Here is a 14429-nt window from a genome sequence, read left to right on the forward strand (position 1 = left end):
AGGGACTTTGAGAAGTCAGAATTGGGAATGTCCCTAGAATAACAAGAGTTACCAACTCCATCATCACTTCTCTCTCTTAACCAAATTTTATTTATACCTTCAAATAATTAATAGAAACAGTTCAGTCAAGTCTAGGTTAATTTCAGACACACAGCCACCCTCTATACGCAAGAGAAAACATAGCTGACATTTCCTCTTATTTCCTGCTAGCATCTTAGCTCCTTGGTGACCTGAGGCAGGTGTTCTAAAAGTATTATCCTAGCTAGGTCATATCTCCCAAAAGAGTTTAGGTAACGCCAGAAGTTCTGGACTGCCTCAAGAATCACAGACGTGTGTGATTTAGAATCCCTGTTTAGATGGCAACCCCACTTCAGAAGTGAATTTTGGCCCTGATTCTGCCATGAATCCAACTGAATGACCTTGGGAAGGTCAGTAATCCTCTCCAGGCCTCATTTTCTTCATCTACAAAAAAAAGGCATTTAGCTAAATGATCTCTTAGGTCCCTTCTAATTAAAATGCTAGGATTCCAAGCCTCTCAAAATAACAAGATCCCTTTAAAAGACTTTGGGCACAGGATATTCTTTTTCTTTGCCTGTTTTTTTAAAAATCTTTGGCTTAATATTTTTTCTTTTTCTCCTTCTATATAGCCACCACTGTTGTCCCTTGCCCTTACCATCAGAGGCTTCAAAAAGTCTTTAACTAATGGAGACAATTTTAGAAGTGGCCCTTTCTGAGCTCTCCAATATTTGCACCACCAAGAATCTGGTACCCTCTTTTTGCTCCTTTATTATATATTTATATTTGACTTTAACAGGAAAAACATGAATGTTCATAAAATTCTACTTTTTTCATATTCTTTTCCATTAATCTCTGGTCTTTCACTGTGTACTTCCACACATGGTATTTTATCTTGTTTCCCACACAACAGAATCTGAAACAAAGACTTGCATGCAGGTGGTCTATTGGGCATGTGATTCCAGGAAGTAAGAGTGAGGGACAAGGGGAATGAACCTGGGGAGGAGGAAAAGCCAACAGAACAATGTGTTGTTGATTTGGTTACCACTAAAGGGGGCTGGTATTCAATCATAAAGAACACTTTTTGGAGTTTATGAAATACATTTTATAACCAATCACCCAGGGGACAAAGGAAAAAGTATTTATTCATCAGCTCTCATGTCCCATTGGTCTGGGTGTTAATTTGCCCACACTGCTGGTTTGCATATGTATGAGCAAGTGCCAAAAGGATGTATGCGATGTCCATGCTGCCGTATCAGACAAGCCCCAGAGCAAGTGGTGAGAGACAGGCGTGAGGCCAGCCTCCTTCAGCATGCACCTGCTGAAGCTGTCCAAGTACCACAGCAACCACTGAAGTAAGATGTGGGGCCACAGGATCAGGGGCGGTGTGCAAGAGGTGTCCCATACATGCAGCTGTCATCACTCTAGAACCTGGTTCTCAACCTCAGCACTACTGACATTTTAGCCAGATAATTCCTTTTGTGGGGTGGTTCTGTGCATTGTGGGATATTTGGCAGCATTCCTGGCCTCTACTCACTATATGCCTGTAGCGCCCCCTGTCCAAGTTGTGACAATCAAAACTACCTGCAGATATTGCCAAGTGTCTCCTGGTGTGCTATGTATCCTATTGTCACTCCCTCGGGCCCCTTCACTTCTCTTCACTTTGTACCATACCAACAGCAGCTTTCAAGCAGACCACTGTGAGGGATACTTAGGCCTACGCCTGTAACGTCATTTATAGGCTTGGCCATGAGGTGTTTCATTTAAATAGATAATACTTCAATAACAAGGAATAAGATTTAAATTTCAGGAAACTACAAGGCTAGATATAAAATGAAAATGTTAAAATTACATTCTTGGAATCAGTTGCTTAAATTAGGAGAGGAAGGTGTTAAAATAAATTTTTTTAAAATCTAGGTCTCTAAGTCAAGGACTCAGTTATTTTTGAGACAAGGTTCTTCTTCCCTGAATTATACATATATGATATACGCACAATTTCACATTCAACTTCAAGGCCTACACTCACCCCCCTAAGCCCATACAAGGAACCCCCAGGAGAACATGTTAACTATTGTTGACGAATATTTGGACTGTTTCCTATATTTAGCTATTATAAATAAGTCTCACATACATACATACACATTTGTGTTAAGTACATGTTTAGGATGGAATTATCAGATAACAGGATATGTGTATTTCAGCATCAACAGATATCGGCAATCAACTTTCAAGAGTGGTTATACTGATTTATACTTTCAGCAGCAATGAATGAGAGTTTCAGTTGCTGAATACCCTCCTTAGCACTTGTCATGGTCAGTCTTATTCATTTTAGACATTCTAGTGTTTCTGTACTAGCACCTCATTATGATTTTAAATTTTATTTCTCTGCTAACTGAGATTAAATAACTTTTAATATGTTAATAAACCAACTGGATATTTTCTTTGGTGAAGTACCTGTTTATAGTCTTTGCCCATTTTTCTATTAGGCTGTTTTCTTTTGATTTACAAAGGATTCTTCATATACTGTGAATATCTGTCTTCTGTGGAACATGCATTACAAACCTCATCTCCTACTCAACAGCTTGTCTTTTCATAATTTTGAAAGACGTCTTTTAATTAGCAGAAATCCTTAAATTTAATAGTGCCTATTTAATCAACCTTTTCCTTTATGGTTAGTGCGTTTAGTGCATAGTTTAAGAAATACTGGCCTACACAAAATCATAAATATATTCTCCTAGACTTTCTTCTACAAGCTCTATTGTTCTGTATGTCACATTTAGGTCGACAACCCATCTGGAACTGACTTTTGTGAATGGTGTGAAGTAAAGAATCCATATACATTTTTTCCATAAGCACATTTATTGAAGACTATTCTTCCTCACTACTCTACATTATCATCTTTGTTGTTATGGACTCAATGTTTGTGTCCCTATAAAATTCATATGTTGAAACCCTACATCTCACTGTGATACTATTTGGAGACAGGGCATTTGAGAGTTAATTAGGGTTAGATGAGCTCATGAGGATAGAGCTCTGGTCCAATGGGACTAGAACTCTTATAAGAAGAAACACCAGAGAACTTGCTCTCTCACTCGCTCTCTCAACCCCTCTCTCTCTCTCTCTACCATGTGAGGACACAGGGGGAAGGTGGCCATCTGCAACCTACAGAGGGAATACAAATACCAATCCCAATGACCTTGATCTTGGACTTACATTTTTCAGAATTGTGAGAAAACAAATTTTGGCTATTCGAGCCACCCAGGCTATGGTATTTTTTTATGATAACCCAAGTCATCTAATGGCTTGTCTTGGGCTGTGGAATCCACTTCTAAAGTGGTTCAATCACAAGGCTGGCAAGTTGTTGCTGGTTGTCGGTGGGAGGTTTCAGCTCTTGTCCACACGGGCCTCTTCACAGCACTGCCTGAGTTTCCCCATGCTCCCCCCAGAGTCAACAGTCTGAGAGAACTAGGCAGAAACCGTAATGACCTTTAATGGCAGCCTGAGAAGTTCATCACACAGACCATCCCTGATTCAATGTAGGAAGAGGCCAACAGGAGGTCAGAACCACTGGGGGTCATCTTGGAAGCAGGCTACCATAATTTCCTTTACCTAAAGTCCAAAAATTGGCAAAATAAACTATTTTTCTTAGGGGGTGGCAAACTTAGGTGTTATTTTGCTAAGCAAAATAAGCCAGTCAGAGAAAGACAAATATCACATAATCTCACTTATTTGTGGAATCTAATGAACAAAATAAACTGACAACTAAAACAGAACCAGAAGCATGGAAGTAGGGAACAGACTGACGAACCTCAGAGGGAAGGGGGGAGATGGGAAGAGATAAACCAAAGAACATACATGCATATATGCACAACCAATGGACACAGACAACAGGGCAGTGAAGGTGGGGCAGGGGTGGGATGGGGAAGAAGGATGACAATGGGGAAAAGAGGAGGGACATTTGGAATACTTCCAACAATAAAGATAAAATTTTTAAAAACCATATAAGAAAAGAAGGCAATGATTACCACAAAAGTGATTACCACTAGGAGGGAAGAAGCTATGAGTTGACAAGGATCATTACTTGTAAAAGAATACATTTATGTTTTATGCATTTTTCCAACGTAATATAGTTCATGATTGCAGTTTCTTCTTAAAAATTTAAAACAAAAAAGAATTGACATGAGAAACACAAAGTATTCTTTTCTCTTTTATGACTCAAATATATACATTAATGGATTCTTAAAGTCTCATTTAAAGTACAGTCAAAAGAAGAATAACAGCAGCAGCAACAATTATAACTACTAATAGAATAAAACTATTTAATTATTAATTATTATAATCTTACAATAATTGTTGAGATCTGATAGTATACGTCTTCCAATTTTGCTTTTCTTTTTCTTCAGTTTGTCTTGGCTATTCTTGCCCCTGTGCATTTCCATGTAATTTTAGGAACAGTATTTTAATTTCCACAAAATTTCCTGCTGGTATTTTTATAGCACTGAATTAAATATATGAATCAATTTAGGAAGAATCTGCCTTTTTAGAATATTTAGTCTCCAATGCATAAACTTGGTGTGTTCCCTCCACTGATTTAGGTCTTCTGTTATTTCTCTCAGCAATGTTTATAGTTCTTTGTTTAACAATCTTGTACATATTTTTGTTCTGTTTCCCCCTGGGTAAAAATGGTTTGATGCTATTTTAAATGGTATTTATAGATACTTTTAAGTTCTGTTTTTATTTTTTTTGTGGTGGGTATATAGAAATATAATGGATTTGGGGTATCAACTGTTAGAGACCTTGATTAATGCACTCATTAAACATAATGGGCATACCTCGTTTTAGTGCACTTCATTTTATTGTGCTTTGCAGATACTGCATTTTTATCCATATCCAGGCAAGACCCTTCACCAGCAATAAAGTATTATTTAAATAAGATATGTACCTTTTTTAGACAAAATGCTATTATACACTTAATAGACTACAGAATAACATAAACATAATTTTTATATGCATTGGGAAACCAAAAAAATCATGTGACTCTCTTTATTGCAATATTCATTTCAGTGTGGGAGTCTGGAATCAAAGCCACAACATCTCCAGTGCTTGCCTGCACACTGTGGAGGAGGCACTCTGTTCTGAGCAAAATGTCATTTCTCCCTCTCAAACTTATATTTTTTGTTTCTTCTATTTTCTGCCTTATTATGTTACCTATGTAATTGACCAAATTAAATAAAAGTGGTGATAGTGGTCATTTTTATCTCATTCTTGATCTCAAGAGGAAAGTTTTCAATATTTCAGCATTAAATAAGAGAAAAGCTTTCAATATTTCACTATTAAGTATGATGCTTGTTGTAGTTTTTTTTGTTATATTAAGGAAGCTTCATTCTATTCCTACTTTGCCAAGAGTTTTTATTATTTATTTTGTTAAATTTTATCAAATTATGCTTCTGCATCTATTGAGAATATTGCATAAAGTTTTATTTTATTCTGTTAATGTGGTTAATCATATTGACTGATTTTTACATTTTAAGTCAACTTTGCATTCCTAAAAAAAATCCTAGTCATGATGTAGTAGCACCCTTTTATGTGTGTATATATGTATATGTGTATATATACACATACATGAATATATATATCACTGGCTTTGGTTTGCTATAATTATGTTCAGAATTTTTGAATCAGTGTTCATGATGAGTAGAAGCTTTCCATTTTAATATAACCCAATTACATTAAATTATTATGCCCTTGTCATGTGATGGAATCAAAGTTATGCTGGGATCATAAAATGAGTGAAAGTGTTTCTTATTTGTCTATTGTCTAAGAGAGTTTCTTTTAGTTTGGTTTTATTTTTTCCTTCAATGTTTGGTAGAACTTACCACTGAAGCTATCTGGGTCTAGAATATTCTTTGTAAAAAAGGATTTAGTTATTTAATTTCTTTAATAGATGTAGGATTATTCGGGTTTTCTATTTCTTCCTGTTCTTGTTTTGGTGGATTAAATTAGACATAATGTGACTTTTCTTTTGCAGAAATTCCCAGACTTACTGGCAGTGATCACTACTTATGTATAACATCAAATGATTTGATCTAGTAACATATGTGTGATATAATATTTTTATTCATTCACATTACACATTTTTGGCACTTTTCATAAATTCTAAATCTATTATTTCAAATTACTCTTCCAGAGTAAAAATTAACAATTACTGAAAGTTGTCCTAAGTAGCATAAATCTTTCATCAGACTCTTGGCTGCCTGTAACTACATACAAAGTTGAGTTTGCTTTAAATATGTTCAATTGATTAACAAATATATATTATGGCATATTAAAATCGACCCTTTCAGATCACAAAATCAGGAAGATATTTCACTATACAAGTCATAAACCAGGATTTAATAAATGTAGGGAAAGTACAGATTACCTAAACTCAATACATTTTGCAGATAGAGAAACTGAGGCTCAGGAGGCTGAGTGACTTCTCCAAGATCATACGGCCAGTAAATGGCAGAGCATTAGCCACCATGGCCTCGTGGTTCTTGCTCTAACAATCTTTCCACTCAAACTACACATTCCATTTGGCAGTAAGAATGACTGAACATAAAGAAATCTGGCCTACATTTTTTAAAGACTGCCCCTAATGATTTAAAGAAAGATAAAACAGGACCCATGTCATAGGAAATAACATTTTTAGGCTTTTGTGTCTTTTTTAATCATTTGAACTTTAAATGGCTATCTTCTAGCCTACATTGTATTTCAGATCCCATTTCTCAACTGTGCAAATATAGCAGGTCTTATCTGCCTGCCGACTTCCTGCTACTCCACTTTAACCGCCCATCTATCTCCACCATGCATCATCCAAATGCTGCTAAAATTATATCATACTTTCCAAAGTCAAACTCTAATGGTGTTTTGATTATATAACAACTACACTCTTAAGTTCTTGGTGGTCAGGGATGATGATATATATGATGTATCTGGTACCACGTGAAAACCATTCAGTAAATGCGTAAGTGACTGAAAGACTGACATAGCATTTTAGATAATCCAGTGGTTATAAATATGGGTTAAGGAGACATCATGCCTAAGTTCAAATATCAGCTCTGCCACTTATTACCTGTGTGACCTCAGGTAAGTTGCTTAGCTTTTCTGGGTCTCAGTTACCTCAGATGTAAAACAAGGTTAATAACAGCACTATGCAGAGTTGTTTAAAAAAATTAAGTAAGATAGTCTATTTAAATAATGCCAGCTTCATAATAAGTGCTCAAAAATTATTAGCTGTGATGAGATTATATCATTACCGTTAACTACTCCCATCCTGCCATTCACCATAATTTCTCCTGTCCTTGTCCTAAGTGACTTGGAAAATTCCAAATCTGAGGGTTCAGTAAACCTCTCCTTCTTCTTCTTCTTTTTTTTTTGAGGAATGTATCTGCTACATAAATAGTAAGTTATCCAAATCCCATTAACTCTAGGTAATTTTATTTAATAATCATATTTTAAAAGTTGGACACATAAATAAGTGGCAAAGCAATTTTGATTAAATCCTGTTTTCTCAATGGCTATTTGGAATACAGCATGCATTGCAAGCCCCAAGAATATTGAATAACAGATAAAATAAATAATGATCATAATGCAAACCACATTCTGATTCCCATTTCCCTGCAAGTATGACTCCATGTAAGAATTATAAGAGCCAAAAAGTAACATGCTTATTAACTGTGGGTTACTCAGCTTTATACATAGAGCTTAGCAGATCACGTGAAGTTTCCACATTCTCAGTTAAGCTAATGGTTCCTTAGAGTCCCGTTCTTATAACCCCTTAAGAATTTCAAGCTTTGCCTGAAAAAATATATCATATTTCCATGACTATGACTGAACACAAATTTGGAAAGTTCACTGAAAGCAAACCATCCTGGAAGACAGGAAATGGTCACTGTTTCAAAGAAAGGCAAGATGCTCCAGCACACAGGAAATCAAGCTGGTCTTAGGGGCTTGATCTCATCTCCCTCCACACAAACCTGCGTGTCCTGTGTGGATGGACCCTACCCTTCACCTCACATGTGGGAACATGGTGGGAATGAGAATATGACCACTTACCATTTGAAGTAAAAGACATTTTATTCAAAACTGCCACATAAATGCATCCAGAGAAATATATTTCCTCCTTTTTTCATATTTCATTTCACTTAAAAGTATTCAGGGACTTAGAGGGATCCTGGATGTGTAATAGGCAAGTTGTAGCCTCTGGGAAAACCTGTCAGAAGACTCAGATCTAAAATGATACAGTTTCTGCAGCAGGGCTCAGTAAAACTTTCATTAAGAAGTTGCTGCATTTCATCTTTTCCTCATGAACAAAAATAATGACTAAGAGTTTAATGGATTTTTATGTAATTCTTGGGAGCAAAATGGTGTCATAGGGCAAGTCTGAGACTGAGATATTACAAATCCTGATCCGAGTCCCAACTGGTTACTTTGACCAGACGTAGGTAGACAAGGTGGGCAGACCCAAACCTGCCCAACCACTGCAGAGGACTTATGTCTGATCAATGGAGCCAAGTGCTATTTCACTTATAAAGCAGCAAGACCAGCAGGTGGTCTTTGTTTCTGTTTATTATTATTATCATTATTATTATATTGCCCTGGCTGGTGTGGTCTAGTCGTTGGAGCATTAGCCCACTCACGGAAGGGTCTCGAGTTTGATTCTTGGTCAAGGGCATGTACCTGGGTTGCAGGTTTGATCCCTGGCCCCAACTGGGGCATGGGTGGGAAGCAACTGATCAGTGTGTCTCTCTCACTCTGATGTTTCTCTCTAACTCTCCCTTCCTCTCTTCCATTCTTTCTTTGAAAATCAATGGAACAAATATCCTCGGGTGAGGATTAACAAAAAAAATTATATTTAAAATCCATTTTTAATGTACTTCCATATTCAAACTTGCAGGGGAGTAGGGAGTAGTAGAGTGTCTCCATCAAACGTGTGAGTATTTTGCTGGAGACACTAGAACTCGGTCCTTACACTCCACGCTGCAAGCCCTTTACTGGCACAATCCTCTTTGAATGAAGTCCCAAAGAGCTGAACTCACATTAAAATCTCTAATATGAGAAGAAGTACAGCAAGGTTACAATGTAATTAACCTGAGTTATCTTTCAAACTCTTGCTGATAGATATTCTGCCACTTCAGACTATGCTCATGCTGTGATTTTTAAAACTGGCAAAGAAAGAGGTTTTCATATTCATTCAAACTAATAGAATAAGGGAATCTTTGCATAAAAAGAAAGAGTTGGTCAATACTCTCAACTATTTTCTAATGTTATTCCTATAACTGTGTTTTGGGTTTTCTTTCAAAGGCTGCTCTGTATGGTGAAACCGTATTCTGTCCACTTCCTAGAGTCTGCAAAACAGTCTGTGATTCTTATTTAAGGATCACGGTGATTCCCTTCACTGCTTGGAGAGGAAAAAAAAAATTAAAAAGCAAAATCGGGGCTATTATCCTGTGTTTATAACAAGTCTATTACCATAGTAACAACTGTGATGTCACAAACCCAACACCAAGGGCCAAATTCTGTTTCTGAGTGGGGAAGGGCAGCTCAGCTTCGGAAATCAGATGAAACTGGATGCAAACATGTGCGGCCAAAGGAGGGTCAATACTTGTGGTGCTCACTAAAGCACAGGGAGTTCCCTTTCTCTGAAGAAAAGGGGGGCAAGAACAGAAAAGCAGTTCCCCAGGCACACAAGTAAGCTACACCCACACTTCTGTGTGCAGCTGTGCAGAAGGAGAGTGGAGATCCAGGAGCGTGTGGTATCACCATGTTCCCAATCACGAGTATTCCACTGGGCCCACAGCCTGCCAAACATGAATGGGGTCCAGGGGTGAGCCCGCCTGAGCACATGAAACACTCTGAAACCAGTGCCTGACCAGACAGAGCCCTCTGGTACCTCGGAGAAGCAGCAGACAGCCTCATGATGGCTACCACTTTCAAACCAAATTGGGGTCTTACTCCTACTAGGTCATCCCAGTTCACAGAATCACTGATTCTCAGGGTGAGAGAACTCATCAAGTCTCCCAAAAGATGTGGACTTTAAAAAATAGCCTTTTGCAAGAACGGGTTGCAACCCCTGTCACTGGGGAATCCGAAGTAGCAGATTAGTAAGTATTCTTTTATGATACAGTCTAGGGAAGTTTTGTACAAATATGCTAAAAGCACAACTTTCCATTAAAACGAGTATTGGATTAGGAGTCCGAAGACCTTAGTACTAGTCTTGGCTTAAGTACTTAGAACCATGTGACATTGAGAAAACCATTTCACTGATTTGAGCTTCAGATTTTTATTTAATTATATCTAACATGCTAATTCCCAGGGTCACTGTAAAGCTCAAATTAGAAAAAAATAGTAAGTATGAATGAGTTTCATAAACTTTAAAGGGTTTAATACAAACATAGGTACTATTATTTTCACATAAGCAGTTCATAGCACAATGACAATAATCTGAACACTAATAGTTATTTTCTTTCCAGGAATCCAAAGCATACTATGATCCTCATCTTCCCTATCCTGAAAGGTGGGCACTTGCATGATCCAGTTACCTAAATTATTCAGGGGCTGCCAGCCGGTCTGGCTCAGTGGATTGAGTGTCATCCCATGGACTGAGAGGTCCTGGTTCGATTCCCAGTCAGGGCACATGCCCGGGTTGTGGGCTCGATCCCCAGTAGGGGGCCGATTGATGTCTCTCTCTCTCACATCGATGTTTCTATCTCTCTCTCCCTTCCTCTCTCTCTAAAAAAAATCAATAAAAACATATTTTTTAAAAAATAAATAAATTATCCCGGCGCTGATCATCAGGGGCCTGGTGCTTCTAGCCATTCTACCATTCCCTGGTCCCCGCAGGAATGCCCATCACCCTGCACACGGCTATAAAACTGACAGCCAGCGTGCCTCAACTCTGTCACCCTGAATAACAATTCCGGTCAAAGTTTTAGCAAAATAAAATATTGAAATGACTAACTAGTGAAATGATTACCTACACAGAAGTTTTGGGATAATTTGTGGACTTGACTTATCCACGGATGATTACTCACATAACTGTCTGGGAGGCTATGGTCAAGGTCAGACAGGTCGGGACTAATTCAACAACAAAGTAGCCCGTATTGTCTTACATATGTGCGACAGGAATTTGAATAGTGTTCATATAGTCAACAAATACTGGTGGAGCACTCACTATGTGTCAGAGCTCACCACATACCTGGGAAAACCCCGCTATTTTCCAGCCCTGGTTATTCCCCTTCGCGGTATTCCACAGAGGACCTTGGCAGAGCTCACGGCCGACTCCTAGAAACGCTATTCACCCTCCAGCTATCATGAGACTTTCACCAATCTCATCCTAAAGCAAGGGTTACCAAACTATGGTCCCTGGCCGGACCCTGCTCACTGCCTTTCTTAAATATGAAGTTTACTGGAACACAGCCATGCCCATGTGTTTGTGTGTTGTCTATGGCTGCCCTCCTGCTGCCACAGCATCGCTCAGTCGCTGTGACAGGGACAGCACAGCTCCAAAGCCTGAATTCCTACCTGGCCATGTACAGACAGAAGTCTGCTAGTCCCCGAACTAGAGAATATGACTACATCAAACCTCATCTCTCCTGTAAGTATCTGCTGAAAGCAGAGGACTTTTCTGTGTCTTTGTCTTGTCGCCTAGAACCCTGGAGTAGGCTCGAGTCAGGTTTAGAGCAGATACAGAAAATTAAACACGTCCTTCCCCACATTTTGCTTTGAACAGATGAGCGCGCCTTGGAGTCTCATGGAAGACAGCATAAAACCACTGGTGTTCGGTTACTCTGGCTTGTAATTCCTCAGAGTTCCAACGTCTAAGACTTCCAAGGCTCAGTTTTTGGCCTCTATCCCTTTGCATATTTATTTCCTGATCTGATGTGGAATTAGAATTAAATAGGAGCTGTGTGCTTGAATTCCACGTGGCTGGCTCAGCAGGAAACTCCAGGGCAGGTTTTTTGGCATGCCAAACTCATGTTAGCCTCAGCTATGCTAATTTCTAAAGCTGTTTGCTTTCCCTCAAATAAATCTTACAAGGGAATTTGCATTTGGATGCACACCTTTTTATGTGCAAATTATGTGCACGATAACTCTAGGGCCAACTAAAAACTGAAAAAAAAAATTAAATGGCTTTTATATGGCAGGCATTATGTTAGGTAGCTTTGCATACATTTTCTCATTTTAGGGACACAGCAAATCCCCTGAGGCAGAACTATAATCCCCATTTTACAGATGAGGAAACTGAGGAGAAGAGAGCTTATATAATTTGTTCATGTTCACAGAGCTGGTAGGTGACAAAGCTTAGATTTGAACCCAAGCTGCCTGAATCTGAAGGCTGTGTTCTTTTCATTTAGTCACACTGCTTTAACATACCTTCATCACCTCTCACCTAAGCCACTGGACATACATTCAAACGTGAACCTCACATTTATAAAATCAGTCACCCCTCTTCTTTTCCTTAGCCTTGGAAGATAAATTTGAGCCTCTCTGTATCACAAAACAATCAAACAAAGGAGAACAGGGCATAAAAAAGGCAAGCTTTATATGATACATAAATTATGTTGGTAATTAGCTGACTAACACCATTATAAGTGACTTTGACAGGTAAATGGATCTTATTAATATACCTGAGGACCTCAGTATGAAAGGACACTTATTGCTAAAATGTACTAGGCCAAGAGGAGAATGTGTCCATATCATGAAAGAAAATGTTAGTAACACTTAGAATATGGCACATATATATCTATAACATAAGCCCAGAAATTCATATCTACAAATATCTTCACTGATAGGAAAACATAACCAAACACCTACCTTCCCTAAAAAAAATACAACCATTAACTTTAGGAAATTATAGTAAATACTACAATCAAAACTCAGTATTTATCACTGTTTAATTCAATATACAAAAAAATAAACCAGTGTAGCGATTAAGTCTTCTAACATAATTCCAACATTTACAGCAACCCAGATACAATATCACTGAACTTCTTTCTCTGTGTAGAACAGATATGAAACCTAGCTTGCAATGTCACATCATGCTCTGTCCACTGCTATCAAGTTAATATACTGCCATCTAATTTTCTGGAAATGTAAAAGAACTGATTACATTTTCATGCAAGTGAAATTCAGATCTCTATTTTTTTTAAGCTCTCAAAGAGCTTACTGGGAATTAAAAATAACTCTATGGCGGAGATGGCTAATCTAGGTGGTTTCTTAAGTGGATTCAGAAGGAGGAACTTTGAAGAACAAGCCTACCACACACCCTTTATAAAACTGCCCCTTCCTTTAGAAACCCACCGAGGAGACCTGGCCCTTAAGACCACCAACCATGCTTACTTTTTTTCTTGCTAACCAGTCAGTATATATCTTATTTTAAAAATTATTTCATCCTTTTTTATTTTAAACAGATCATTTCAGAGATGGAAAATAACTTTTTGTAGCCAGTGGCAGAAAAAGTTTATTGTAGGTTGAAAGTTTACAGCCTAAGCAATAGATTGGGGAATTTGCTTAATATAACAACACTACTTTAAAGAATACATATACTAACATTTCTTATCTACAAAGTTTCTAAAAGTCTTTTTCAAAATTAACTTGAACTTAATAATTATTTATAAAATAGTTAAAACAACTTTCTATGATCTGTTATTGTTGGAAACCTCAGTAATGACTTACCTGCTGGTGGCTTTATGAAAGGTGGAGGAATTAAAGGTACAATAATGGGCACATTGCCATGATCCTTTGACCCTGCAGGTGAGTCACTGAGTCCATTTCCTGTGGCAAGCCCTGAATAGCCTGTGCTTATATTGTATGGTGAAATAACACTGTCCTCAGGTAATTTTGGTTTTGGCAAAGAATTTTCTGTAAGAGAAAAAAAATCACATTCAATATGACAAGAGACCTTCTTTTCCTTATGACCACATTTTCTCAAGTAAAATAGCTATGTAACAAAACAAATTTTCCTTGCAAGCCTTTAAACATTTTACCAAAACTCTACAGACCATCCAGGACCTTTTCAGGCTTATAAATCTCCAATGGACTCTTTTATAATTTGCCCCACTAACATCCCAATTGTATCATGATGATGAATTTGAGCACTGTAAAAGCCCATAGAAAATTGAGAGGCAATTAACCTTTTCCATGTACAAAGTGATATATAGCAGGCATCACTCTCTGTCTACCAAGGAGAATACGTAAAAAGTGCCCCCCACCTACTCAGCACTGTAACTAGGTCCCAGTGTATCATAAACTTGGTTCATAATATAATCAAAAGCACCAATATAAAAAGAAACAAATGAATATAACTTATTGCATGGGGTAGACCCATTAAATTAACCCATTAATATCAATTAAAAATTAACAAAAATGAA

The 14429-nt window shown here is 37.7% G+C and overlaps 1 protein-coding gene across 1 annotated transcript in view; it reads right to left on the minus strand.

The window, feature by feature from the left end:
- LOC118621248 (sine oculis binding protein homolog) overlaps positions 1-14429 on the minus strand; it is a 161909-nt gene that overhangs the window by 132053 nt on the left and 15427 nt on the right. Inside the window, exon 3 of the mRNA XM_036248598.1 lies at positions 13735-13920. Within this exon, the coding sequence (XP_036104491.1) occupies positions 13735-13920 (186 nt within the window). The remainder of the gene's footprint in view (positions 1-13734; positions 13921-14429) is intronic.

This window comes from Molossus molossus, unplaced genomic scaffold (genome assembly GCF_014108415.1).
Source record: "Molossus molossus isolate mMolMol1 unplaced genomic scaffold, mMolMol1.p scaffold_m16_p_8, whole genome shotgun sequence".
NCBI lineage: Eukaryota > Metazoa > Chordata > Mammalia > Chiroptera > Molossidae > Molossus > Molossus molossus.